The sequence below is a fragment of the Panthera uncia genome (assembly GCF_023721935.1).
Source record: "Panthera uncia isolate 11264 chromosome B3 unlocalized genomic scaffold, Puncia_PCG_1.0 HiC_scaffold_1, whole genome shotgun sequence".
Lineage (NCBI taxonomy): Eukaryota > Metazoa > Chordata > Mammalia > Carnivora > Felidae > Panthera > Panthera uncia.
The window spans coordinates 47,528,674-47,556,576 of NW_026057582.1; the positions used below are offsets into that span (position 1 = coordinate 47,528,674).

General features: G+C 43.9%; 1 protein-coding gene and 1 non-coding gene across 2 annotated transcripts in view; both read left to right on the plus strand.

Annotated features, from left to right (window-relative positions):
• The first annotated feature begins 11,242 nt into the window (after positions 1–11,242).
• Positions 11,243–11,325, plus strand: TRNAQ-UUG (transfer RNA glutamine (anticodon UUG)). The gene has a single exon. It is a non-coding gene; the product is annotated as a tRNA-Gln (tRNA).
• A 13,357-nt stretch (positions 11,326–24,682) lies between these two features.
• The window catches only part of PYGL (glycogen phosphorylase L), a 44,015-nt gene continuing 40,794 nt past the window's right edge, over positions 24,683–27,903 (plus strand). Inside the window, exon 1 of the mRNA XM_049612792.1 lies at positions 24,683–25,121. Coding sequence (XP_049468749.1) covers positions 24,879–25,121 — 243 coding nt within the window. The 5' untranslated portion in view covers positions 24,683–24,878. The remainder of the gene's footprint in view (positions 25,122–27,903) is intronic.

The following is a 27,903-nucleotide window of genomic DNA, read 5'->3' on the forward strand; positions in this document are numbered from 1 at the left end:
TGCTTTGACTGGCTGAACCATACAGTTGTTTTTAAATAATCACAACAGTATTATTGTCATTACCCTTTTAAAATGAACTGATTTTTCTGAGGTGGTCGGTGGGGGGGGGGGGGTTGCCCGGTGGCGTAGTCGGTTAAACGTTTGACTTTGGCTCATGTCATGATCTCACCGTGTGTGAATTCGAGCCCCGCGTCGGGCTCTGTGCTGACAGCTCTGAGCTTGGGGCCTGCTTTGGAATCTGTGTCTCCCTCTCTCTCTCTACCCCTCCCCCACTCATGCTCACGCTCTCTCTCTCTCTCTCAAAAATAAACATTAAAATTTTTTTAAAGAGTAACTGTTTTTTAATGTTTATTTTTGAGAGAGAGAGAGAGAGAAAGAGAGAGAGGCACAGAATCTGAAGCAGGCTCCAGACTCTGACCTGTCAGCGCAGCTCAAACCCCCAAACCACGAGACCATGACCTGAGCTGAAGTCGGATGCTCAACCGACTGAGCCACCCAGGGCCCCTGTTTAGTTTAGTTTAGTTTTGTTTAGTTTTGTTTTGTTTTGTTTAAAGGAAAACATCACCTGCAAGCGGCTGACCTTGGTTTTCATCTCAGAGCAGCACACTAGGCAGTTGGAACAGCTCCTGCTCTGTGTTCACCCAGGTCTCCCCACATCCTCGCCCTGTACCCTGAAACTTCCTTCTTCTTCTATGGGTCCCATTGCTCTCATGGTTTTCTTTCCTTCTATTCTCTACCTAATGCAACCCGTTAGCCACTTTCTAGTCTTCTCATGGCACTAAGGTTAATGGAAATTCTGATCCCTGGCATTGCCTCGTAGGATGATGAAGTGATTTGCAAAGATCTCATCCTATTTTCTGGAAGTGAAATCCCTTTTTTCTGCCTTTAATGGGTGCATTAATCTTTTGCTCATCTATTCAGCTCACTGATAAGAAAGGAGGACTTTCTGTTGAACCAGGAGTTTTGATCATGAATCAAGGGAACTATAGCAGTTAAGGAGGTTCTCGGATCACACTACCTTATGACTACTGTGAACATGCTAACGATACCCACATCTGTTTTTCAAATATATGTCCCAGCTACTTCCACAGATACTGGCGTTTATGGAAAGTTGGGTCTGACATAAGACATCACGGGCAACTGAGGCTTCCTAAACCTTGTCTTTATCCAAAGAGCCAGTGTTTCGGACACACACAGAATTTGCGGGATTGAATAAGACTGTACGGTGGAGGCACCTAATTAAATACACACAGAAAGATCAGCCTAGTTTTCGGATGTATTGTCTGCTCCACGGTGCCACCACTGCACTAAGAAAAACTTCAGGTACACATTAAATGTCACAGAATTAGCGGTGACATAACCTGGTGATTGTACCACAAATCACTGAGCTGTACACTTGAAAGGCTGAAGGGCCGTGTTGGACATGACCAGGACTCTCCTTATCCCCTCCCTCCAGCTACACCCAAGTCTGTTCCTATTTCCCCCAGCCTGTCCTCTGAGATAAAGCCCAAGGCCGAAGAAGGGGTGTTGAGGGCCTAGGAACAGACTTCCTGACCCTACTTTCTCCTTCCCTTCCTTTCCTTTCCTTCCCCCCGCCCCCCATATTCCCTTGGTTGGTGGAAGGGCTTTGATTTGCTTCCTCTCCCCATCTGGTGAAGATTGCCTCTCCATTTCACTCTCAACCTCTCTAACATGGACTTTAACTTGCCCCTTTCTTGAGGGCCATGATGGTGGGGAGAGTAAAACCCTGACTGCCATTAAGGAAGCAATTAGAAATAGCTCTAACATACCCCCAGTGGTTACGAATCTTGCTCACATTTTTCTTTCTTCTCGCACCAGGTAAAAATAAACGTTCACCATGAAGTCTAAAAGAGTTAATATTTTGGTTGGTAATTCTTGCCCTTTTTTCTCCAATATTTTTCCCTGAAACTCTCTAATGATGAGTATAATAAATTATAATGCCATCAATAAGCATGGTTGAATATTAAATTTTAATTACCTGCTAACAACTTACAAACCATCTTGTGATGTATAGCCACAATTTGCAATGTGTACAATAAAGGAAAGCATAACGCTTCAAAAAACCACCTTGATAAGAGAAACTTCATGAAAGTATAAACCAGTGGTTTTCAACCCTGGCTAAAATTCTCTAGTAAGGACACTATGTCCAACCATGCATTTCTATACGTTCTGCACAAAGGAAGGGGCACAAAGTGAGATCATGCATGTAAAAGTGCTTCGTGCAATCGAGATGAAAGACATGTTAAATGTGAGTATTAATTATTAAGTAACCTCTACACTCTGCATTATCAGACGACCCTGAGAGGAAAAAAGTATAGTGACCAAGAGCAGCATCTGGCGGTGACTGTCTGAATTTGGGCCCTGGCTCCAAGGTATGCCAGCCGTGTGCCCTGGAGCACACGATGGAAACTCAACCATAGTTTCTATAATCTAGAGATAACAATAGAATAGTTTTGGGGGTTAAATCAAACAATATGTGTAAATCACTCTAAGCAGCACTTAGCCCACGATGAGTGCTATGAAGTGGTAGGTATTATTCATTTGTGTGCAATCTGTTCATGATGCCACTATCCCATCCCCTCCCTTTTTTATTCCTAAGATCCCAACTGAATATCAACAATGATTCATGTAATCGTCTTCTTGGGAGGCAATGCCTATCTCTTGAGCTTGACAAAATAGTTCTTTTGTTAAATTAATGGAAGACTGTAGGCAAGGACATTCTGAGCAAAAGCAGTAAGGTAATTCACATGACACGTTAAAATCGACTTCAAAACCACAATAATCAAAAGGGCCGGCTATTACTCAAATCAACTACAACTCAGAAACAGAGATTTCAATAGATGTTGAACAGAGAATCACAAAAGAGGGAATGAAAATTACTCAAAAGTGATGAAAAATATTTGAAAGTTGGTCAGCTATTTGGAAAGCAAAGCTATATTCTTAATCATATCAAAACCCAGATATTAAGATATTAAACATAAAATATTTAAAACTTTACTAAGCCAGAAGAGATTACAAATACTCATCTGATCTTTCTCAAGGAGGTTTATGTCACTGTAAATTACTTTATGCAGTAAGCTTATCCATTTTCTAAAACTCCTCCACAACTTATATTTTACATTTTGAACCCTCCTTTGTTACCCCTGCCTATATGTCATACCCATCTGTTTCCTTCTTTAATTAACTGGGCCCATCTTTCTCCTGTCTAAACCTACTTCTAGGACTACAGACTTATTGACTGTATTGATTTATTGCTATGCCACCATTTAACAAACTACTTTTAAGGAAATATGAAAGTATTAAATATGAACTACTCTGCACTCTGTTTCTGGACTGTATTTTCAACCTAGTAGTTAATGAGTTTATAATGAGCACAACGTCTGCGGTAAATGAAGATCCTAACACTTCCTTCTGTAATGCTGATTTCCACATGTGATCTGTGAAAAGACCGCTCCACTCAATATATTTTCCTAATTGCCTGGTGGGCCGTGTGGCTGTCAGATGTGAAGAAATAAGTCCCCCGTCTTCTCGGTTGGCAGGCTTAAAATGATGAGCAGGTGAAGGTTAATTGCAGCTTCTCCTGAGGTTAGTTTCGTCACTGGCAATACAATAGGCTCTGCAAATATGCAAACTTTAATGCCTAGGTATAGTGATATGCTCAGACCTGATAGACCTGTGGGAAAAAACTGCAAATATCCATTGGAAAGAAATCAGTCCATCCTAGAAACGTAGTGCAGTTAACACCTGCAATCACACGTACTGTAAGCTGCTCAGCCATCATCCAACTTGGAGGGACACTTTTTCCTGATGTTAAAAAGAACCTGAGATCCATTCTCCATGCCTTGGGGATGGGTAGAGAGAGGATACCACTGGATCAGAGGAAGCACTGAGGTCCAGTCCCGGAGCATTTGGGATGCCGAAACGAACTCAAAGGGGACAAGAGAGAACAGGATACAGGTGCATCTAATGCTCATTGACAAGGAGCATTTGATGCATTCTACACCTCCTTTTTTTTTTTCTTTAGAGGGCTTGAGTGTCAGACTTCGTCTTTAAGCCTCTTGTCAGGTCTTTGGTAGTAACTAAAGGAAAGGCAATCACTCAGACACATTCCTAGTAGGAACTATCAAATGTGCAATAAAGGACAACAAAGGAACATCGGTTTTTCCACAAAGTGGGTCTGAGCCAATATGTTATTTTTCATGGTCTGAATCTTCCTGGGGCTGGGCTAACAATAACAATAATAATACCCTGTTTTCTTAGATCTCTTGTTTTTCTTAATTAATTTTCACACTTTAACATCTCTGCAATGAAGATACATCTCACATGTGTCAAAAGAAGGTCACCAGCCACTGGTACAGGGGTGGTCCTCAATCTCCACTGCACATTGAAATCATCTGAAGAACTCTAAAAGTAGTGATATCAGACTACTTGGTTTGGGATTCGGCCTGAGGATGTGGGAATCTTTTAAGTTGCCCAGATGATTCTAATGTGCAGTCAGGTTCAAGAAGGCAGAGAACGAGTGGATGGCATCCACTCACAATTTTCACCCCCTCTGTGGTTAGGAAATTCACATGATGTGGGTCAGTTCGTCACCTGTTACTTCTGTGGAGTTATTTGCACTGATAGCTGGTGAATTTATTCATTTATCTATTTTTATTATTTTTAAATTTTAATTCCACTACAGTCAACATACAGTCTTATATTAGTCTCACGTGTACAAATAGCTGGTAAATTTAAATCCACATTACAATTATCACTTAAAAGGTCTTTTTAAAGATTCCACTAATAATGCAACATAGAACAAAATTTTGTGTATGCACAAAATTAACCATACATTGGATGCTGTGATTGAAAGCAGTAAAAATTGCCAAAATTCTGAGAACAGATTATAAGATTTTCAATTGTTAAGACCAACTGATGTGTCAAAAACTATCATTCAGATGCCCAAATCTATCAAAAGCTTTCAGCTCTTCCCAGAAAAGCTCTTTACTTAAACTTACTTGTAATGTAATTATCCGCAACAACACAAGGTAGCCAAAAAGGAAATGCAAAGAAACTAATGAAACCCCACATAACCCACAATATTCTTTAACATGTGATTAAATTATTCTGCTATATCACAAAGATGCTAACAAGGTCCAGATCACCAGCAGCGGTTACCATTACATTACATGTAACAGCCAATGGCCATACTTGATAGGCATGTTAGACCCAATTGTGATTGTCATCCTGAAAAGGAAGGCAGCATGTATTTGTAGAGATAAATCTATGATGTTGTAAATTAGGTTTTTTAAAATTGGGTGCATTTAACATTATATTTGGTTGTGGTTTTCTCCAAAAGAGTTAATGTGAAGTCCGTGGTACATCTTACAATCTCTGACAAAAGCTTGTTACAATTGAGAAATACGCTAATAATATTAGTGGTCATGTATTGAATCACCTTGTTTTCCATGCAATGTACAAGAGGCTTACTTAATTTTCATCTTACTTATACATTTTTATTATTAACATTTAGAAATGATAAAAATTGAAGCACCGAGAGCTTAAGTAACTTGCCTAATGTCACCCAGCAGGCAAATGTTAGAGTCAAGGATTCTGTTTTTATCCCCCACTAACAACAGCTTGTATAATCTTTATTTTAGCCTATAAAATCTGTTAATTTCTTTTAGTATTTTTATTTTTTAATTTATTTTTTACTTTATTTAAATCCAAGTTAGTTAACATGTAGTGTAATAAGGGCTTCAGGAATAGAATTTAGTGATTTATCACAAATATATAACACCCAGTGCTCATCCCAACAAATACCCTCCTTAAAATGCACATCGACCATTTAGCCCATCCCCCCCACCCAATACCCCACCATCACCCCTCAGTTTGTTTTCTGTATTTAAGAGTCTCTTATCGTTTGCCTCCCTCTCTGGTTTTATCTTGTTTTTCCTTCCCTTCCCCTATGTTCATCTGTTTTGTTTCTTAAATTCCACATATGAGTAAAATCATATATTTGTCTTTCTCCAACTGACTTATTTCGCTTAGCATAATACACTCTAGTTCCATCACGCTGTTGCAAATGGCAAGATTCCATTCTTTTTGATCGTCAAGTAATATTCCATTGTATTTTTATGCCACATCTTCTTTATCCATTTATCAGTTGATGAACATTTGGGCTCTTTCCATAACTTGGCTATTGTTGATAGTGCTGCTATAAATATTGGTGTGCATGTGCCCCTTTGGATCCACATTTCTGCATCCTTTGGATAAATACCTAGTAGTGCAATTGCTGGGTCATAGGGTAACTCTATTTTTAACATTTTGAGGAACCTCTATACTATTTTCCACAGTGGCTACACCAGGTTGCATTCCCACCAACAGTGCAAAAGTGTTCTCCTTTCTCTGCGTCTTCGCCAGTATCCATTGTTTCCCGAATTGTTTAGCCATTCTGATGGTGTGAGGTGGTATCTCATTGTGGTTTTGATTTGCATTTTCCTAAAGGTGAGTGATGTTGAGCATCTTTTCATGTGTCTGTTAGCCATCTGGATGTCTTTGGAAAAGTGTCTGTTCATGCCTTTTGCCCATTTCTTTACTGGATTGTTTGTGTTTTGGGTGTTGGGTTTGGTAAGTTCTTTATAAATTTTGGATACTAACCCTTTATCTGATATGTCATTTGCAAATAACTTATCCCATTCTGTTGGTTGCCTTTTAGTTTTGTTGATTGTTTCCCTCACTGTGCAGAAACTTTTTTATCTTGATGAGGTCCCAATAGTTCATTTTTGCTCTTGTTTCCCTTGCCTCCAGAGACATGTCCAGTAAGAAGTTGCTGCAGCCTAGGTCAAAGAGGTTGTTGCCTGCTTTCTCCTCTAAGATTTTGATGGCTTCCTGTCTTACATTTAGGTCTTTCATCCATTTTGAGTTTGTTTTTGTGTATGGTGTAAGAAAATGGCCCAGTTTCATTCTTCTGCATCTTGCTTTCCAGTTTTTCCAACACCATTTGCCGAAAAGACTGTCTTTTTTCCATTGGATACTCTTTCCTGCTTTGTCAAAGACTAGTTGGCCATACGTTTGTGAGTTCATTTCTGGATTCTGTATTATGTTCCATTGATCTATGTGTCTGTTTTTGTACCAGTACCATACTGTCTTGATGATTACCGCTTTGTAAATACAGCTTGAAGTTCATAATTGTATGCCTCCAGCTTTGGTTTTCTTTTTCAACATTACCCTGTCTATTCAGGTCTTTTCCAGTTTCATACAAATTTTAGAATTGTTTAATCTAGCTCTGTGAAAGATGTTGGTGTTATTTTGGTAGGGATTGCGTTGAATGTGTAGATTGCTTTCGGTAGTATAGACATTTTGACAGTATTCTTCCAATCCATGAACATGCAATATTTTTCCATTTATTTGTGTCCTCTTCAATTTCTTTCACATGTTTTCTATAGTTTTCAGAATACAGATCTTTTACCTCTTTGGTTAGGTTTATTCCTAGGTATTCCTAAGTATCTTTTGGTGCAATTGTAAATGGAATCGATTCCTTGATTTCTCTTTCTGCTGCTGCATTATTGGTGTATAGAAATGCAACCGATTTCTCTATGTTGATTTTATATTCTGCAACTTTGCTGAATTCATGTATCAGTTCTAGTTGTTTTTTGGTAGAATCTTTCAGGTTTTTCATGTAGGTTATCATGTTGTCTACGAAGAATGAAAGTCTGACTTCTTCCTTGCCTGTTCTGATTCCTTTTATTTCTTTTTGTTGTCTGATTGCTGAGGCTAGGATTTCTGGTACTATGTTGAATGACTGGTGAGAGTGGACATCCCTGTCAAGTTCCTGACCTTAGAGGGAAAGTTCTCAGTTTTTCCACATTTAGGATATTAGCTGTGGGTCTTTCATATATGGCTTTTAAGATGTTGAGGAATGTTCCTTCTATCCATACTTTATTGAGGGTTTTCATCAAGAAAAGATGCTGTGTTTTGTCAAATGTTTTTTCTGCATCTATTGACAGGATCATGTGGTTCTTACCCTTTTTTTTTTAATTAATGTGATATATCACATTGATTGATTTGCAGATATTGAACCATCCCCACAGCCCAGGAATAAATCCCACTTGATTGTAGTAAATAATTATTTTAATGTATTGTTGGATTCGATTTGCTAGTACTTCATTTAGAATTTTTGCAGAGTCAAGATTACAATTCAAACAGCCTGACTCCAGGGCCTGTGCTCTTAACCACTTGGTTGATTATAGGACACTGTGATTGCTCTGCCTAGGGTGCACCACATACAACACACTCATTCATTCAATAAATATTTAATGAGGATCTATTAAGCACTAAACACTGTTAAATACTAGGTATACCAGTGAACAAAATAGACAAAGTCTCCATATTCTTAGACCCAATATTCTAATTGGGAAATGCAAATAATAAATAAGTAAATAAATAAATCTCAAGATAATTTTATTTTTTTTAACATTTATTTATTTTTGAGAGACAGATCATGAGTGGGGGAGAGGTGGAGAGAGAGGGAGACACAGAATCCAAAGCAGGCTCCAGGCCTTGAGCTGTCAGCACAGAGCCCGAGGTGGGGCTCGAACTCATGAATCACGAGATCATGACCTAGGCCGAAGTCAGACGCTTAACTGACTGAACCAGCCAGGTGCCCAAGCTCGAGATAATTTTAAATACTAAGACCAGAAATTGAACCGGCTCATGAGATAGAAAGTTTTGGAGTGGTCAATACTTGTCTGAGGAGATGGTATTTGGGCTGCAGAGCCATGGGCAATGGCAGAGGGCCTTGGGTCCAAGAAGCTAGAAAGCAATGCAGTACAGCTGACCTGCAGTGAGATGGAGAGCAGCGCCAGGTGAGGCCAGGAGGTGGGCAGGGCCAAACCAGGGAGGCTCCCGCAGGCCAGAGGCAGCAGGTAAGAGTCTGGTTACAAAAACTGGAACTTGGGCTGACCTAAAGGCACGGACAGAAGATATTACAATGGTAGCTCCGAAAGATGGGAACCAGAGCAGCTCTAAATATTGAGCAGAAACTGATGAGCCATTGGCCTTCTCCAGGCCCCACAAATGCTGCTCAAACGCTCCTGCTCTTTCCCATCTTTTTCTCTCTGCTCAAGATTTGATTCCAAAAAGATAGTGTGATTTTGTTTGGGTCCTGTGTCTGACACTTGGCTGAGGGATGGCAGGACATCATGACTTAGAACTCAAACCACGGCATTCAATCTGAGTGCTGTTTCTAGAAAAGTGGGGATGGGTGCTAGCAGCAAAAAGAGCAAATGAAAGTGACAGGTTATATCTATGCAGTGATTTGAGTGAATGAATGTTGTTTACGTCTGTGCCTTTAAATACTGCAGTGGTTTTTTTGTTGTTTGTTTGTTTACAAAAACAAATGTTTCAGAAATGGCAGGAAGCAAGGTGGCTCAATTTCAATCTCTGCAGAGAATAAACAGGGAAGGGGGACATTCTCTTCAGTATTGATGTTATGTCTCAGAATACTAAATGCTCAACTGATTTAGCTCAAAAAACAACAGAGCTTCCACAACTCGGCTGAATCTGGGGCCAGAGCCAATTTTACCTTCTACATCTTTTCTGAGCAATTAACACAAGAAGTCCCTGCCTCTAAGTTACTCAAAACTGAACTGGGAATTTTTTCTCACAACATAAAGATCCACATAGTTGATAAAAAAAATTTTTTTAACCATTCTTTGGGTCTTGCTGATCTGAAAATCTGTCTCAACAGAGTCATGAGTCACAAAAATCAGGTTCCCAGCACACATCAACCTCTTTATCACATATGAACTTAGACAAGGTAATTAACCTCAATAAGCCTTAGTTTGTCATAAACCGGAGATAATACCTACACGAAAGGGTGCTTGTAAGGATTAAGTGAAAAAATAATATATATGGCCTAATGTAGCACTTCCTTGGAATTCCTCTTGGTTAAGCTCTTGTCCATCCTGGCAATGCAGAATGGTCAGTATATAATTAAATATGCATTGCTCTTAGGTTTATAATGTGGATGGGGAAGGGGAAAAACGTTTGCAAGGGATTTTGGCCTTGAATAACTTCACAAGATTTTCATTCTTTGAGTATCGTTCACACCCATGTGTCTTAGGGCAAGTAACAATAGTCATTGTTACTGTGCTCACAGGGTACTGAGCACTATTCTAAACACTTGACAGCTACTAGCTCACTTAATCTATAGAACAAACCTATGAGGTTGGCATTACTGTTAATCCCCATTTTAAAAATGAGGAAACCTGGGGTGCCTGGGTGGCTCAGTCGGTTAAGCGTCCGACTTCAGCTCAGGTCATGATCTCACGGTTTGTGAGTTCGAGCCCCCCATCAGGCTCTGTGCTGACAGCTCGGAGCCTGGAGCCTGCTTCGAATTCTGTGTCTCCCTCTCCCTTTGCCCCTCCCATGCTCATGCTCTGTCTCTCAATAATAAATACGTGTTTAAAAATTTTTTTAAATAAAAGTGAGGAAATTAAAGCAAATACAGTTTGTGTAATTTGCCCAAGGTCACGCAGCTGGTAAGTGATAGAGCTGGGCTTGGAAGGAAACCCCCACATGTCAGTTCTGGGGCCTTCACTCCTAACCATCTGTTCCATTTTCTGAATAGGAAAGAAGCACTAATCTATATGTACCCCCAGTGGGATGCCCAGCTTCCTCCCTTGCATACAGTTGTTCTGCTCAGGGTGTGGCCTAACAAATTACAACTCCAGTTTTAAAATGACATGTGTTTTGTGGATCCTCAAAAGTAGATTTTAAAGAGTTTTCAAGTTTTTAGTTTGTTGGAAAAATACTTTATGTGAATGAATTCTTTGAGGACAGGGACCGTGCCTTCTTTAGCATCCTTCCAGTAGGAAACAACTGAATATGCCCTTCTTTATCTGCGTGAATCAGCCACAACAACCTATGGACACTCCTTTAATGCTTGATCTTGGTCAAGCTTCTCAGCTCCCTCCATTCATGAGAATGGCACACAAGACGTGGAGGAAGTGTTGGCAATTGGAATCAGACACTGGTGGAGGATTAGAGGGACTTAGGTCTTCTTTTCCTGGAATAGATTAAAGCGGTTTCTGTCCAAATATTTCATTATTTTAGATACTGATGTAAGTGAACCATGTAGCGTTGTCTCTTCTGAGACTGGCATATTTCATTCAGCATAATGTACCCAAAGTTCATCCGTGTTGCCTCACATTACAAAATGTGCTTCTTTTGGGGCGCCTGGGTGGCTCAGTCGGTTGAGCATCTGACTTTGGCTCAGGTCATGATCTCAGTCTGTGGGTTCGAGCCCCGCGTCGGGCTCTGTGCTGACAGCTCAGTGCCTGGAACCTGTTTCCAATCCTGTGTCTCCCTCTCTCTCTTTCCCTCCCCCAGTCTCACTTTGTCTCGTTCTGTCTCTCAAAAATAAATAAATATAAAAAAATTCAAAATGTGCTTCTTTTAAGGTCGAACAATATTCCATTGTGTGTGTACGCCATATTTTCTTTATCCATTCATCAGCAAATGGACATTTAGGTTGTTTCCATATCTTAGCTATTATGAATAATGCTGCAGTGAAAATGGGGATGCAAAAATACAGAGTCAAGGAGCAGAATGGTGGTTGCCAGAGGCCAGGGGATAGGGGAATGGGGAGCTGCAAATCAGTGGACATTAAGTCTCAGTTAAGCGACATGAATGAATTCTAGAGATCTGCTACGTAACACTGTACTTATAGTTAACAATACTGTGTTATACACTTAATTTGTCAACAGAATAGATCTCACACTAAATGTCCTTACCACAATAAAACAAAATTTAATTTTAAAAAGGTTTATGTCCAGGACCTGGAGAAATTCTGATAGAAATCTGGTCTCCCTAGACCCTGGCCCTTGGCCTTGGCGCTCTCAGAGGATCACCAAGCTGGTGTAAAAAGGTTCTCTTCTTTAGACTTTATTTCCCATCTAGTAACCACAAGGATTGAGACCAAAGCCAACACCAGGCAAAATTCCAAAGCAAACAAGGTATCGCTCTGGTAACCTCTCACTTTCCTCTCCTGTTCGGCCCTCCTCACCAGGAATACAGGACCCAAAGTAGGACAGCTTCCAACAACTGCAACTTACCCCATCCCTGCCTCAGGGGCCACACTCAGCTCAATGTCTCCTCCACTTCCCTCGTTAATCAAATCTCCCAACCTACAATTTCCAGGTTACTGCTGCATCAGGGTAATAATCTCCAATAGTTTCTTACAACTTCCCACTAAGATATCCATATAAGCTTCTTAAAATACAAAAGTTTCAACAGCATTAGAAACCCTGTCAACCGGTGGCTCAGTCGGTCAAGCGTCCAACTTCAGCCCAGGTCATGATCTCACAGTCCGTGAGTTCGAGTCCCGCATCAGCTCTGTGCTGACAGCTCAGAGCCTGGAGCCTGCTTCGGATTCTGCGTCTCCCTCTCTCTCTCTGCCCCTCCCCTGCTCATGTTCTGTCTCTCCCTGTCTCAAAAATAAATAAAAACATTTTTTAAAAAATTAAAAAAGAAAAAAAAGAAACCCTGTCAACCATTTGACAGGACCCAAAAGGAATCTAGACCCATATGTCAGCACAAAGGATACTGGCCTGTGAAACATAATTGTGGCCAAGACACAAAGAGAATGCAGTGAACTAAACAGGCTCCAGCCCTTAAGACAGAGACACATGGGCGCTTGGGAAGAACAGAAAAGGAGCACGAGTCACCCCACTATCAGCACCCAGCTCAGAAATGCAGGTCCTGCACAAAATAATACCCAGGAGCTATGCCCTGTTGCTCTCGATGGGGCCCCACCTCCTCTTTTTGCATCCATTCAGGACTGTACCTCTCAGAACACCCAGAGCTGGAGGCAGAGGGCGTGCCCTGCCCTGGAGGTGATGCTGGCACGTAAGGGCTGAGGCAGGAAAATCTTCAGAGGCCAGCCACATTGAGGGTATTTGACTAATATTCTCGACAACAAAAATTATCTTTCCTCATGAAGCAGAACAAAAGGGAGGAAGTTAGGACTAGAATTTTTTAAGCTGCAGCCACCGTTGCATTGAGGACACTGGAGACAACTGCCTTGGGGGAAAACTGCTTTTTTCCCCATTTTTTTTGTGAAAATGCTTTAAGGGAGGCGTACATGGGTGGCCCAGTCAGTTAAGCGTCCAACTCTTGGTTTCGGCTCAGGTCTTGATCTCACGGTTTCATGAGTTCGAGCCCCACATAGGGCACTGTACGTCAATGCAGAGCCTGCTTGCGATTCTCTCTCTCTCTCTCTCTCTCTCTCTCTCCCTCTCCCTCGCTCTCTGCCCCTCCCCCACTTGTGCTGCCTCTGTCTCTCTCAAAATAAATAAATAAACTTAAAAATAAATAAATAAAATACTTTAAAGGAAAGTCTGATTATGTAAAAGGAAAGCTCTGGCCCAGCCCAGCCCAGCAAGGATGACTGAGAGGATATGGAACTAAGCTGTTCTGTGCACTAATGTGAGTCCTCATCTTTGTGCAGGTAGGTTTGGGTTTGCTTCTTGGTCTGTTGCATGTTAAGGGACTTGTTTTTTCCTGCTGGCATCCCAGAGATTGTAGTCAGGGGTCTCAAGGGAAAGAGGAGCTAGAAAAAGCCACTCTGATCTCTAAGGATGATGTCTAAGAGCATGGAAGCAGAATAGGACCCAAGGAAAGAAGCAGCCAGAAAGCAACTCCCTCTGACCGTCTCTGAGGGTCTGTGGGCACAATGATGTCTGACAACTGATTTCAAGATATTTCCTGTGTTGTGACATAATTCTCTTCTATTACCACCCTCTGTGCCAAGTCTTTAAAGACACTTCTTAGCTTCCATAAACTAGTGCCAGTTTTAAGTGAGAAGCGTCTCAGCGCTTGAGACCAAGTGATTTGGGGATTGGAGAGTAAAGCAAAATCCCCAGGATTTATTGAGAATAATCCAGCAGCCAAGCAACACATTGCTTCTATCATGTACAGGGCTCTCAGTAAGGAGAACTGTATAAATAAAAATTTCTCAATTTTCTTATGTATTTGTACTTATTTTTAAGATTTCCTCTGCTTCCTGTATTAACTCTTTCTCTTTTGTGAGTCGGTTCCGTCTATTGAATCCATGCCTATCATACTATTGGTTTTCCTTAAATGTTTGGACATTATATTGGGCTGAGGGTATATTGAACTATGCTGATAGTTGCGATTTTTTTTTTTTTTAAACCAGTGAGACTGTTCTCCAGCAAGAGAATTGTTCAGGGCAGAGGAGGATGTGGATTGAACAGATAGATAGTCCTCAGGTTCAGTCTCTCCAACCCTCCTGTGGCTATAAGTTACCTGGGACATTAAACCGTTTATCTTGCCCAAATCTCTACCCCTGGAGCATGGCTTTTGAGGAGACCCACTCAAGGACTTATATCCTCAGCTTTATCCTAAGGTTCACCATGAAAGGAGAGGTAATGACTCATCTGGTAACTTAAGTTCCCAGTGGGTCACCGTATCAGGGGTCCCCCAAGACCAACTTTATGTTCAGTGATTTGCTACAAGGACTCACAGAATGTAGTTATACTCACAGGTACAGTTTATGGCAACAAAAGGATACAAAGGAAAAAGATGGCTGGGGCAAAGTCCCAAAGAACCTAGAATCAGCTTCCAGATAACTCTCCAAGTGGAGTCATAGGATGTACTTAATTCTTCCAACAACCACATGTAGAAACCTATGCAAAGTGTTGTCTACCAGGGAACCTCACTAGACCCAGTATCCAAAGTTTTTATTGGAGGCTTCCCATGTAGGGACCTACCACGTGTCAAAATTCCAGACTCTCAGAAGAACAGGTGTTCACCAGAAACATATGTTTGCACAAACAGTCTAGGCTGGGTACAGTAAACCATCCTTATCAGTTAGAGAATGGTAAGAAAACTCCTGAAATCTAAGTTTCCATTGCTGAGCAAGGGCCAAACTTGCCAGTAAGTCATTCTTTTTTTTTTTTAAGTTTATTTATTTATTTTGAGAGAGAAAGAGCGTGTGCAAGCAGAGGAGGGGCAGTGAGAGAGGGAGAGAGAGAATCTCAAGCAGGCTCCATGCTGTCAGCACAGAGCCTGACACAGGGCTCAATCCAACGAACCGTGAGATCATGACCTGAGCCAAAACCAAGAGTTGGACACTTAACTTACTGAGCCACCCAGGTACCCCACCAGCAAGCCTTTCTAAGGACAGCTGTCTCAGGCTGCTATGTTCTCTTTCCTGCACCATTTCCTGGAGGTCATTCTTTCCAGCCCCATCATCTCTGGTCTTGGAGTTGTTCTGGATCCTGTTGGGTAAGCTCAAGTCTTGGAGAACCTATAAGAGATTGCAGGACCCCTGGTTCTATTCAGTTGTACCATCGGTACATAGAAAAATTTCAAAAACACGCACTGAATAAAATAACTATGGGAAAAAAATGGGGAACTTAAAAACTGAAAGTAAATATTCCAAAATATTAACAAAAGATGATGTTATTACATGAGATTTTTATGTGTTATATTTTTACACACCATCCAATTTTTCTAGAATAAACACATGCTAGTTTTATATTTAAAAAGTGAGTAGAAACAATATTAGTTTTCAACAAATCCAAGTGACAGTCTTAGAGACTAGATGCAGAATTTTCAGTGTTGGACCAAGAGCTACTGGGTAATTTTAACCCCAGGGATATTTTTCGCCACAGAGATTCTGAGTGAGGCTTACAGCACAAAACATTTGTCTCCTGGGACCCAAACTTAGTGCTATTTCCTTCCATCCAGTCTTCATAGCTTAAATTCATGAAACACAAAGGTCAACACGCAAAACAGATTAACTAAAAATAAAACAATTAGAAGACCCACTGATGTTTCTCAGCCTACAGGGGTAAATGCCACAATCCGTGCTGCCACCAACTTCTAGCCATCTCCACTGATGGACAGAAATATTTTTTCGTAATTTTAATTAGTTTTCTAAGCTTATCTTCCTAAGGCTAATATTAAAAATGAGCTTCCAGGAGGAGATATTTTAGGTAGCAGTGGAAAGCTACCCAAATTGCTTTTTGTTTATTTTTTTGTTTAGAGAGACACAGAGAGAGAGTGGGGGAGAGGGGCAGAGGGAGAGAGAGAGAATCACAAGCAGACTCCAGTGCAGAGTCTGATGTAGGGCTCCATCCCACGACCCTGGGATCACGACCTGAGCTGAAACCAGGAGTTGGATGCTCAACTGACTGAGCCACCCAGGCACCCCTATCTTAATTATTTTTAAATTTGTCATGAGCAATGACATAGTTCACATTGTTGCCACTTTAACTTATGATAGCAAATGAGTATTCAAAAGTATCAGTACCCAGCTAGTCTAAGTAATGCCAGTGCTTTCTTCCTAGCCTTCTCTTCAAATTACTTTCATCTTTACTTCAATCCCTTTACTTCAGGAGAACTGCACATTTTCTACATCAGGAAATTACGTTTTCTACATCAGGAAGGAAAAAAATGCCATTAAAAATTATATATCAGATCCGGACAAATGAGGGCATGTGTGCAGGAAAAACAGGTTCTGATATCTCTATGGCAGCATTGTTCATAATATCCAAAAACTGGACACGACCCAAATGTCCACCAACAGTAAAATGGATAAATACAATTGTGCTACATTCATATATGGAATATTGTACAGCAATGAAAACATGAAGTTTGGCAAGAACATAAATGAAACTTGCAGGCATAGTATTGAGTAAAACAGGTGAAACATAATATCGATGTTCTGTATGGTTCCGTTTATACAAAGTTTAAGAGAGGCCAAGAGGAGGGGTGCCTGGGTGGTTCAGTCAGTTAAGTGTCTGACTTTGGCTCAGGTCGTGATCTCACAGTCTGTGAGTTCAAGCCCCCCATCAGGCTCTCTGCTGTCAGCACAGAGTCCCAGTGGGATCCTCTGTCCCCCTCTCTCTCTGCCCCTCCCCGCTTGTGCACTCTCTCAAAAATAAATAAACATTAAAAAAAAAAAAAAAAGAGGCAAGAGTAATTTGCAATATTGGAAATCAGGGTGGTGATTACCCTTAGGGAGGGAGAGTGGAAGTATGCCCAGGGGGCACTTCTAAGCTGTTCATAATGTTCTGTAAATCAGTCTAGGTGGGTGTGCACACGTTTTTCATTTGTAAAATTTGTTGTGATATAAACTTAAGATTTATCCACCAGCATATGTTTTACTGCTATAAAAATATTACCCAAGGGGCGCCTGGGTGGCTCAGTCAGTTAAGCGTCCGACTTCAGCTCAGGTCATGATCTCACAGTCCGTGAGTTGAAGCCCTGCACCGGGCTCTGTGCTGACAGCTCAGAGCCCGGAGCCTGTTTCAGATTCTGTGTCTCCCTCTTTCTATCTCCTCCCCCACTCATGCTCTGTCTCTCTCTTCTCAAAAATAAACGTTAAAGAAAAAATTTAAAAATATTGCCCAAGAAAAGGGGTTTTACAAAAAAAGCTTATACATCAAGAGAGACACAGTTATGAAGATTCTTTTAGTAGATGTTTTATCATTCTAAGAACTTGGCTAATAGTGTATCTGTAATGCCTATTTCTCCAGTTTTTAACAAGCCTCTGAGTCAGAGGACATCCCATTAACTCCAACACAAATGTCCCTGGTTCTTGCTACCAAACCTCCAGCCCCTATATAACACGTCCTGTATTTCTGGAAGTCTCCAGAAGGTGTCTCCATGTGCTCCCAATTCTGCTGGCAACCGCCTCTGCCCCTTGAGCAAGCAGTTTTTCCAGACCCTCCTCCAAGCTGTGCAGGAGTGAAATGCAAGAGAATGACTCACCTGTTCAAGTGGGAAGGGAAAACAGTGTTTCTGGGATCTGAGTATTTTGTATAAAGCTTAATGCAAAAATTCATTCCGTTTTTACCATAGCCCTCTATGTCCCAATGAAGCACATGCTTCTAAGTAGCTAGACTACAGAATACAATCAAGAGATTGCTACAATGTCCCAGTCAGACACACTGCTCCCCTCTGACAACTAAGGTTTCCTCCTGGCTCAAGCTTATCACCAGATTCCTTTTGCCCTTAGGGTGAGTTCTCACCCAGGAAGCTCCTCAGACCTTACCACCAACAGCTTGCCAGACATGCTCATATACACCTGAACCCCACAGTGGGCATGACTTGACTTCCTCCCAGATGACTTCAACCTCCCCTGGGCACTTGACTTCACTCAGGCCTGTTTTATCAGTTCAGACATGCCCAGATAGCCTTGAAAACCTCTCTAGTGGAGACCCCTCTGCTCTGCCATTCTAATCCTGTAAACTCGTAGTTGACTGGGAAGCCTACTAGCACACCCAACTTAGGTGTGTCCTAAATCTAGCATAAGAATGTTAAGATCCTGGGGCACCTGGGTGGCTCAGTCAGTTAAGCATCTGACTTCAGCTCACGTCATGATCTCGTGGTTCGTGGGCTCGAGCCCTGCATGGGGCACTGTGCTGACAGCTCAGAGCCTGGAGCCTGCTTCAGATTCTGTGTCTCCCTGTCTCTCTGCCCCTCCCCTGCTTGCACTCTCTCTCTCTTTCTCAAAAGTAAACATAAAAATTTTTTTTTAAAAAAAGAATGTTAGGGGCGCCTGGGTGGCTCAGTCGGTTAAGCATCCGACTTCAGCTCAGGTCACGATCTCGAGGTATGTGAGTTTGAGCCTCACGTCGGGCTCTGTGCTGACTGCTCAGAGCCTGGAGCCTGTTTCAGATTCTGTGTCTCCCTCTCTCTCTGACCCTCCCCTGTTCATGCTTTGTCTCTCTCTGTCTCAAAAATAAATAAATGTTAAAAAAAAAAAAATTTTTTTTTAAAAAGAATGTTAAGATCCCATGCTTTCTTTTTTAATTTTAAGACTTTTCCAATATTCTGTCTCAGAATAAATTGTTTCTTTAGATTTCAATATTTTACATCTCCGATTTTGAAAGGGACAAACTTTATGCTCTGGCCCCAGTGACGAAAATAATCAATTTTGATTTATCTTCTTCAGAATATGGGTATTTTTTCAGGGTATTTGGTGCAGAAATATCTGGAACAAAGAAAGAGAACTAAGGCAGTAATTAAAATTGCAATCTCAACCTTTGCAGAACCACTGGGTAACCTGAGAGGTCAAGTTCAAACGGCACATTCCTCCACCTGCTGGTGTGAGCCTGTCTCTGTAGTTCTCGCACTAAATCTTATCCTCAAAAACGTGAAAGATGGTTTGTCATGAAAATTATGAGTGAGGTGAAACTTCATGTTTTCATCTTAAACTGGGAGTGTATTATGATTCCATGACTAAGATACTATCATTCAAGAGGGTGGAAGAGGAGATAGAACTTCCAGGAAGAAAGAGAAAGAGCTGCTGTCATTTGACCTCAAGACAAAGACAAGTTGCTCTTTCCTTCCTGTGAACTTAGATAGCACTTAAGGTTCTGGCTATTTTATTTTTTCCTTTAGCATTGTTCTGCCTTGTATTTTCATGTGACTGTGGTAACTTAACATAGTTTAAAGTTCTTGGTAAGGCAGAGACTGTGGCCTCGATTTTTTGTACCATTAGCCGTGAACACCGTACCTTGTATACAGTGGGTGCTCATTCAATGATTACTTTGTTGACTTTCCAAGTTGGCCAATACTTGCAGGTCCTTCTTCACCTGGTACATGACCATAAGGGAGTCCCGTAGTCATGGTTGTACAACCTGGATCCAGTTGTACAATAACCACTCCCACAATAAGTATACAGACTTATTCTTAAATATAAAGGAGTGAGAAGCAGATCAAGAGAGGAAGGTAGTTCCCAGAAAACAGACTACCAGGGAAACAATGCATCTGGCTACTCTATAGTCAGTAGATGTATCTCAAGTGCCCAGCCCAGTGCTGGATACACAGTAGGCACTTAAATATTTTTCTAATAAAACAATAAATTAGAAATATTGAATTTGAAAAACAGAGATAGATTATGCTATGCAAAACTATGCTTTGTGAACTACAATCCGTAGAAGACAACAAGAAATGCAGAAAGAAAAGCCGTGCATTCGTGTATGAGAACAGCTTTCAATATAGCATCCCAACTCCCAGAACCCATCCTTGAAAATATCAAGTGAAAAGGAAACTATTTTTCTCTGTTACATGTTTTAAGCCCTCAGTATCTAAACACCTTACTGATAGAGATTTAAAGGTTGGTAATTACACAGCTCAGAAATGTTAAAATATCTGGCATTTGAGAACCTGGTGTTGGTGATTCTCAGATCAACCTCTAAAGAAACAAAATTCTAAAACCCAATAATATTTGTACAGGAGAACCACGAGGTTTTCAGGGAACCACAGTTTCTTACGGTCTATGTTTTATTTGGTTAATGCTTACAATTAATCAATCACACACAAAGGGTAAGTCAAAATGTGAGCTCACCTAGGTGTGCACATGACAAAGGGCCTGAGCCAAGGTTACTGGGATGCTGTCCCCAGGGCATGTTGCATCATGATTATCTGCTGAAACCCTGTGCTTAGCCCATTTCTCACTTCCCTTCACTTGTCAGGATTTGTTCATATCTCTTTGCAAAATTTTCTCAGAATTAATCTTCTCATTCATTCCCATTACAAGGTAAAGCTTTTTCTGAAACATGCATTGTTGCGTTAGGAATAATACCAGAGGCTAAAGCAAACACAGCAGTATATAAACTCAGTTAAATGAGAAATGCAGCTTTATTTTTCATCTATGTGATCTCGGTCAATTGGTCCATTCATTTGGAGACCAAGGCACCAGTGGAAGGGGTGGGGGATGGAAGCCTCAGGCTTTGACATCCCCCTGCCCCCCCTCCCCCCCCCCCCCCCCCCCGCCCCGTATTCTCTGAATCAGCTTCGCACAGGTCTCCAGCCTGGCTCCTGGTGGGTGGAGAGTCTTTGTGAACACATCTAAGCCTGGACCACTGAAAGCCTCCGAGCAGCCACATCCTCCCTGGGGCCCTGCTACCTCCCTGGATCTTCCAAGAAAGCAGAGCAACATCCCAGACTGCTTTCACAGACTCAGACTACCTGGGTTTTCTGCTGTCTCCCCAGAAAAGCAGGCTCCAGGCTCCTTGCTGCAAGATCAGTTACGTCTCTACTCCCCCATACCCGATATGTCATCTTTTCACTCCTGCCCCAGTCTCCTCAGCCCTTAGCCCTTCCTCTTCATGCATCCCCCAAACCAGGAAGGCTCACGTCTTTCCTCAGAGCTTATAAGTACAGGTGCTAGAGCAGCTCCTCAAGGGAGATGGGGAAAAGGCAAACTACCAGGAGAAAATTGAAATATTGACGAATGTAGGGGCTCCTGGGTGGCTCAGTCAGTTAAGCGTCTGACTTCGGTTCAGGTCATGATCTCACAGTCCGTGGGCTCGAGCCCCGAGTCGGGCTCTGTGCTGACAGCTCAGAGCCTGGAGCCTGCTTTGGATTCTGTGTCTCACTCTCTCTCTGCCCCTCCCCCACTCTCACTCTGTGTGCCTCTCTCTCTCAAAAGTAAACATTAAAAATAATTTTTTTAAATATTGATGAATAGGGGCGCCTGGGTGGCTCAGTCAGTTGAGCGACCAACTTCGGCTCAGGTCATGATCTCACAGTTCATGAGTTCAAGCCCCACGTCGGGCTCTGTGCTGACAGCATAGAGCCTGGAGCCTGCTTCAATTTCTGTGTCTCCCTCTCTCTCTGCTCCTCCCCCACTCATCCTCTGTCTCTCTCTCCTTCAAAAATAAATTTTAAAAAAACATTAAAAAATATATTGATGAATATTTCCAAACATAATCCCAAGTCCAAAGTTTACATCTTAAGAATGCTTTTAACATAGCCTAGTATCTCTCCATGCATACCTTTTTTGAGCTTAGCCATTTTGTGGAGTGAACAGGACAGAGAGCTTTAGTCTTATTTGGCAGAAGTCAAAATTGAGGCACTAAGTGATTCTCCAGTCTCGCATATTCCACACCAGGCATATTAAGACCATCAGTGATTTGATGGATGGGGAGAAGACAGATTGTTAAATATTTCTGGCTTTTCGGGAACTCCCACTGGGCCACACCTAACAAGCCAAACTACCGTATTAATGAGCAAATCAAATATGACAGGATCTGAAAGTGCCAGAAACACTCACTTGCTTCAGGATAAGCCAAATATATTCAGGTAGCAAGTGAATGGTCACAGTCACAGACAATTACAGAGATGGCAATTCGGTCAGCCGTGCTGTCTACAGATTCTAAGGGAATTCAACAGTATAATAAGTCTGGGCTCTCAGTCATCTTACTAAATATTTAAAACAGCAGAGCCTAGGTAGTAGCCTTGGTTGACAGACTCATACATTAAATATACTGAGTGGAATGTACTTAAATAAGCTCAGTGAACATGAACCTCAGCTCACCTTTATCCTGCCCATCCCCAGAGTGCAAGTGACCTGTTGCAGGGTCACTTTGGACTTCTGACATATCCCTGAATTTCAAAACTGATTAGAAGTAGGTGAAAAGGCCAGAGAACAGTACTAAGCAAACCACATGGATGGGGTAAGTAGGTCAGCTGAAGGGCAGTCAGAATTCAGGTGTATAAAATAGATCTCAAACCCTGTTTCAGAAGAGGGAAAACAACATGCAAAGAACTGAAAACCTCTTCAGCCCCTTATTCAAGTGGTCTTGAGCAAGCTGCTTACTTTCCCTAAGCCTCGGTTTCCTCATCTGTAAAATGGGAAGAAAGCTACAACTTGCCCACAGAGCAGGTGAAAGGATTAAATGAGGGAATGCACATTAAGCACCTTGCCAGAGCCCTCAGGAAACGCCGGCTGCAGTTTTGATGAATCCGAAAGTGGAATGTCAACACAATCGTCTCCATTTAGAAACATACTGACTGTTAATCTATGTCTATCTAAAATCTTTCTGTGGTGGCCCCCAGAATGGGCCTCAGAGACCTCCCACTGTAGAAAACATAACTGAGCAAGGGCCCCAGACCTCCTGGACAGCCTCGCTGTGCTTGTGCAGGGGCCATGCCTCCGGGGCATGCTCCCACCGATGACTCAGAGAGCACAGGGCCACCTCTGACAGTTGACTTTGGCCCCAGAACAGCCCTGTGGCCTTGCTGGTTCTTCCTAGGACTTCAGGGCAGCCTGGGATGTCCTTTCTCATTCTTCCCTCCCTCTCTCCTTCAGTGGTACAGAGTGGGGGGAGGTGGTCAAACTAGCCTCACAGTCTGATACTCTCCCAGGCTAACTTGGCTCCTTCTACGTTTTCTCTCCCACAGGCATTTGCCCTGATAAAATCTTTGCACGTTTAATCATGTCTTAGCATCTGCTTCTCTGAAGACGTGGATTAACTCACTTTCCCAACGTTCGTTTCTGACAATGGGCAACTTATACTTGTCCTGTGAGGTCCGGACAGTTTGTTCAGGTATTCACAAGTGCCATTTCATCATAGCACCCGCGGGGGACCGGTAGTTGAGCAGCAGGAATAGCACAAGTCATTGCTGGCAATTCTGGCAATGGACTGTTTCTGATAGAGTCTGATAGATTAACACCACCCTTTGTTGAAGAAGCAAAAGCCTCTGATGACATCCTAAAACAGCACGTGTTTGCCTTTTCCAAGGCTTACACACACACACACACACACACACACACACACACACAAATAGCACCCAAGCTGGAGGCAAACAGTGTGCAAAGATCAGCCTGTACTACAGATTAACACAGACTGCTTTGTGGGCAACTTGTTAACACGGCAACTGGCTCAGTGAGTTATCCCTTCACTTTCCACACATAGACCCTTTTCTTTTCTCCCTACTGCACCCCACCTTCCTTTAAAAGGTAATTCAGGGGTGCCTGGGTGGCTCAGTCGATTAAGCTTCCAACTTCAGCTCAGGTCACGATCTCCAGGTTCCTGAGTTTCAGCCCTGCCTCAGGCTCTGTGCTGACAGCTCAGAGCCTGGAGCCTGCTTTGGATTCTGTGTCTCTCTCTCTCTCTCTCTCTCTCTAAAATAAAAAATTAAATAAAAAATTAAAAACTAAAAGGTAATTCAAACAAGAGGCCTAACGTAAAAGCTCCTGCCGCCTCATCAGCCCAAAGGTCCAACGCAGGACTTTCTGATTCTTACTAAGTTGTCTCTACAGATGAGCAGTAGGGGGCTCTTGCCAGGGCAAACGTGGGTCTGAGGAGTCAAGAAATTCGAATCCTTGAGTCCTTTTAGCTGAAAGCAAAAGAGGCACCCTGGGATTTCCTTCTGAAGTCTGGGATCCAAGGTGGGGCAATGCCACAGACTGACAAGTGGGACGGGACAGCTGAAGTAAAGGCGTGCTGATCCCTTCAGATGCTTATTGGTGGCACCCCTTCCAGGTGAGAAATGACGACACAGCAGGTAAACTTCTGTAAAACAAAAGTTTGCCGACAACGTGCTTTCAGACGTCCTCCTAAAGCCGAGCATCTCCAGTGGGTTGACAGGACACCTGCCGTCCTCCCGGATTCCTGCATTCGGAAACGAGCCGCCGAGTGGCTACGTGACCAGCCGGAGGTCCCGCCCTGGACCGCCCAGAGGGCTCAGCCCAGCCCCGGCCCCACCCCGCCGCGGCCCCGCCCCCGGCCCCCCGCCCCGGCCCCGGCCCCACCCCGCCCCAGCCCGGCAGGGCTGGTGCGCACACTCTGGCCGGCAGGGGTCCCGCGCGCGCCCCGCCCCCGACGCCCCCGACGCGGAGGCCGCGGAGTCCAGGGCGGGCCAGGTCCTCCCTCCGCCCCGCGGCCGGCGGGCCGGACCCGGGGCGGCGCCGCGCCCAGGGGCGGACCCCAAACTTTCTTCAGACTCAAAAGCGGCGGCGCGCGGCGCGGAGCCCGCTCCGCCGGTCCTGCCTCCGGCGCCAGGCCGCTAGTCCCGCTAGCTGCTCAGCCCCCGCCGCCGCCGCCATGGCCAAGCCCCTGACGGACCAGGAGAAGCGGCGGCAGATCAGCATCCGCGGCATCGTGGGCGTGGAGAACGTGGCCGAGCTGAAGAAAGGCTTCAACCGGCACCTGCACTTCACGCTGGTCAAGGACCGCAACGTGGCCACCCCCCGCGACTACTTCTTCGCGCTGGCGCACACGGTGCGCGACCACCTGGTGGGGCGCTGGATCCGCACGCAGCAGTACTACTACGAGAAGTGCCCCAAGGTACCGGCCCGGCGGGAGGAGCCCCCGGAGTGACCCTCTTCACCCCGTTCTTGCCCCCGTCCCCCGCGGGGAAGTGCCCCCAGAAGCCCGGGCTTGACGTGTTCGGGAGGCAGGGGACGGCACTGCGCCACTCCACCAGAGCCCCACCCGGGTGCGGCGGCGCCGCGCACCAGCCCCACCCGAGCCGCCGCGCCCGTGGGCTCCGGCGACCGCCCAGTGGGCGACCGCCCAGGTTACCCTCGCTGCCCGCTTATTTCACTAACTTTTTTGGAACGTCTCTGCTCATCTGCGTTTAATAGGAGGTCTCGGGCGCCTCCTGCCTGCACGCCAGGCACAGTTCTGGGCCAGGCGGCCCCGAACAAAATGAACAAAAGCGCTGCCTTGGCTAAGTTTAATGTTTAGAGAGGGGAGACAAATTGGCCGTGAAAGGGGAATGTGAACTGGGAGAGTGGGGGGGCGTGGAGAGGAGGCAGAAAAGAGGAGATGAAGGAAGGTGCCTCGCTGCCCCTAGAGGCTTTGGAGGGGCTAGATTGGGGGATGCGTGGATGACCCGGGCTTCTCATCCCGTCTGAGGTGGGGAGGGAGGGGCAAGGGTGCCGCCCCCGCAGTCAGAGCTCTGCCCGCTGGCTCCCAGCAGTTCCTACCAGTGAGTGGGGTGTGGAGCTCCTGCACTTCCTTGTTTTCCTGCGGGCTGGAGGCAAAGGGCCAGGACGTGCTCTGGCCTCTGAGGCCTACCGAGGAGCTGCTGGTGTTCACAGACTACCCCTGTCCACTGCGCGGGGGCTGGAATGCAGGGGTCCTTAGGGAGGTTTCGGGCGCACAGAGGGACAACCCAGGCCAACCTGGCCAACCTAGGAAGGTGGGGTGCCAAGGTTGGAAGGAACCTGGCAGGGAGAGGTGTTGTGTTGTGCATAACGAGGTGGGTGTGAGTAAGTATTGGAGAGGAAACTGGAAAGACTGGCTGGAGGCATCTTGGAAAGGGTGAAAGTGGAATATACCCAGGAGGCAGTGGGAAATGCATATAAACATTTATTAGGACTATTTTCAATATGTAAAAGCATGAAAAGAAAGAATACTCCAAAGAACCAATGAGCAAAAGAAATTCTCATAGTAAGAAACTGCAGCTGTAACAAAGCTTTCAAATGCTTCTGTGCCCCAGAAGCCTAGGCCTCTACCCAAAGGTGGCAACTGCTAAAATATAATCTTAGAAAGCACTTTGTGTATTCTATTTATTGTATCTTTTTATTTGCATAGAAGGGACTGCAGCTTGGGACTTCCCATTAAAAATACTTTTATAAGTTTTTAAGCTGGAGAGTGAGGCAATGAGCCATATTTTAGAACCTTACCCCCACCCCCCACACACCCCTCCATAGCCTTTAGCACCATAGAATACACTGACCTTGTATGTTTCTCCTTCAGTGGCCTTATCTGGCTTTATTGTTCTTCTGTCCTCTGGCTAGTTTCTTCACTGGCCCTGAGTGCAGGTATACACTGGGTATTCTGAGAATGATACACTGGGGATACAACAGCAAACAAGATTCATTCCACACGTGTTAATAAACTGTCTCCTCAGGGGTTCCCGGGTGGCTCGGTTGAGCATCTGACTCTTGATTTTGGCTCAGGTCATGATCCCAGAGTTGTGGGATCAAGCTCCTTGTCAGGCTCCGTGCTGAGCGTGGAACCTGCTTAAGATTCATCCTCTCTCCCTGTTCCTCTCTCCCTCCCTCCCTTCCTTTGCCCTTCTACCCAATCATGCTCACGCTCTCTAAAATAAAATGAACAAAAATAATAAAGTATCTCCTTTGTGACAGTTCCCCTAAACAGGAGATCCCTGGCCTCATTAGAGCAGAGAATGGAGCCAGTAAATGTGTCCAAGCTTCTCTCCCGTCTCCCCTGCTCTCTGGGAACCATGCACATGAATCCCAAATCTGGACCTCTAGCCTGAGTTCCTTTTCAGACTCCATTCCTACATTTCTGAGTGCTCAATGAACATACATACTTAAATCTCTTCCTATTTCCTCAAACTCAAATCATCACCCCCCCCACCCCCACCCAATCCTGACCTATCTTCTGTTTCTAATTTAATGGCATTGCCCTCCTGGCAGTCACCCAGACACAACGCTGTAGACTCACCTTTGATCTTCTCCTAGATTCTTCATTCAACAAGTTGCCAAATTCTGCTGATTCCCGTGGGTCCTCTTGAAATTACCCACTCCCCTGCATTCTCCCTTTTCTGAGCTTGAGGCCCAGGCTCCTGGTGTATGAAGTAGACTTCTGAGCGGTTACCTTGCTTTCCACTGAGTGGTAAAGCTGGCAGTGTGTGGCTGAATGTGGCTAGACACTGTGTTTTGTTTGGCCAGCGAGACAACTGTAAGCAGTTAAATTTTCAGTGCCTTCGAGCAGGACACACACACCCCAGTTCTTGGCCCAGGAGTCCTCATTGTTTCATGTGACTTCCATTACACATTTATTTTCCCTGCCTGGCTCCTGGAGGCATCTAGGTATGCAATCCCATCTCCCTCTGGGCACTGTAGCCCAATTAAGCTTCCTAAAGGAACACATGTTGCCCTCTGTTCAGATATCATGGCCCCCACTGCCTGTCACAGTCATGCATTTAAGGTCCTTCTCAGTCCAGATGAATCTGTCCCTCCTATCCTATCTCCCATTATTCTCCTGGACCTACCTTGCTTTCCCACCAAACCAATCTTCTGTCCCTGTCCCTGCCCTGTACTCCCCACTTCTGGGCCTCTGCCCACAGTGCACCTGTCATGTGCGATTGCCC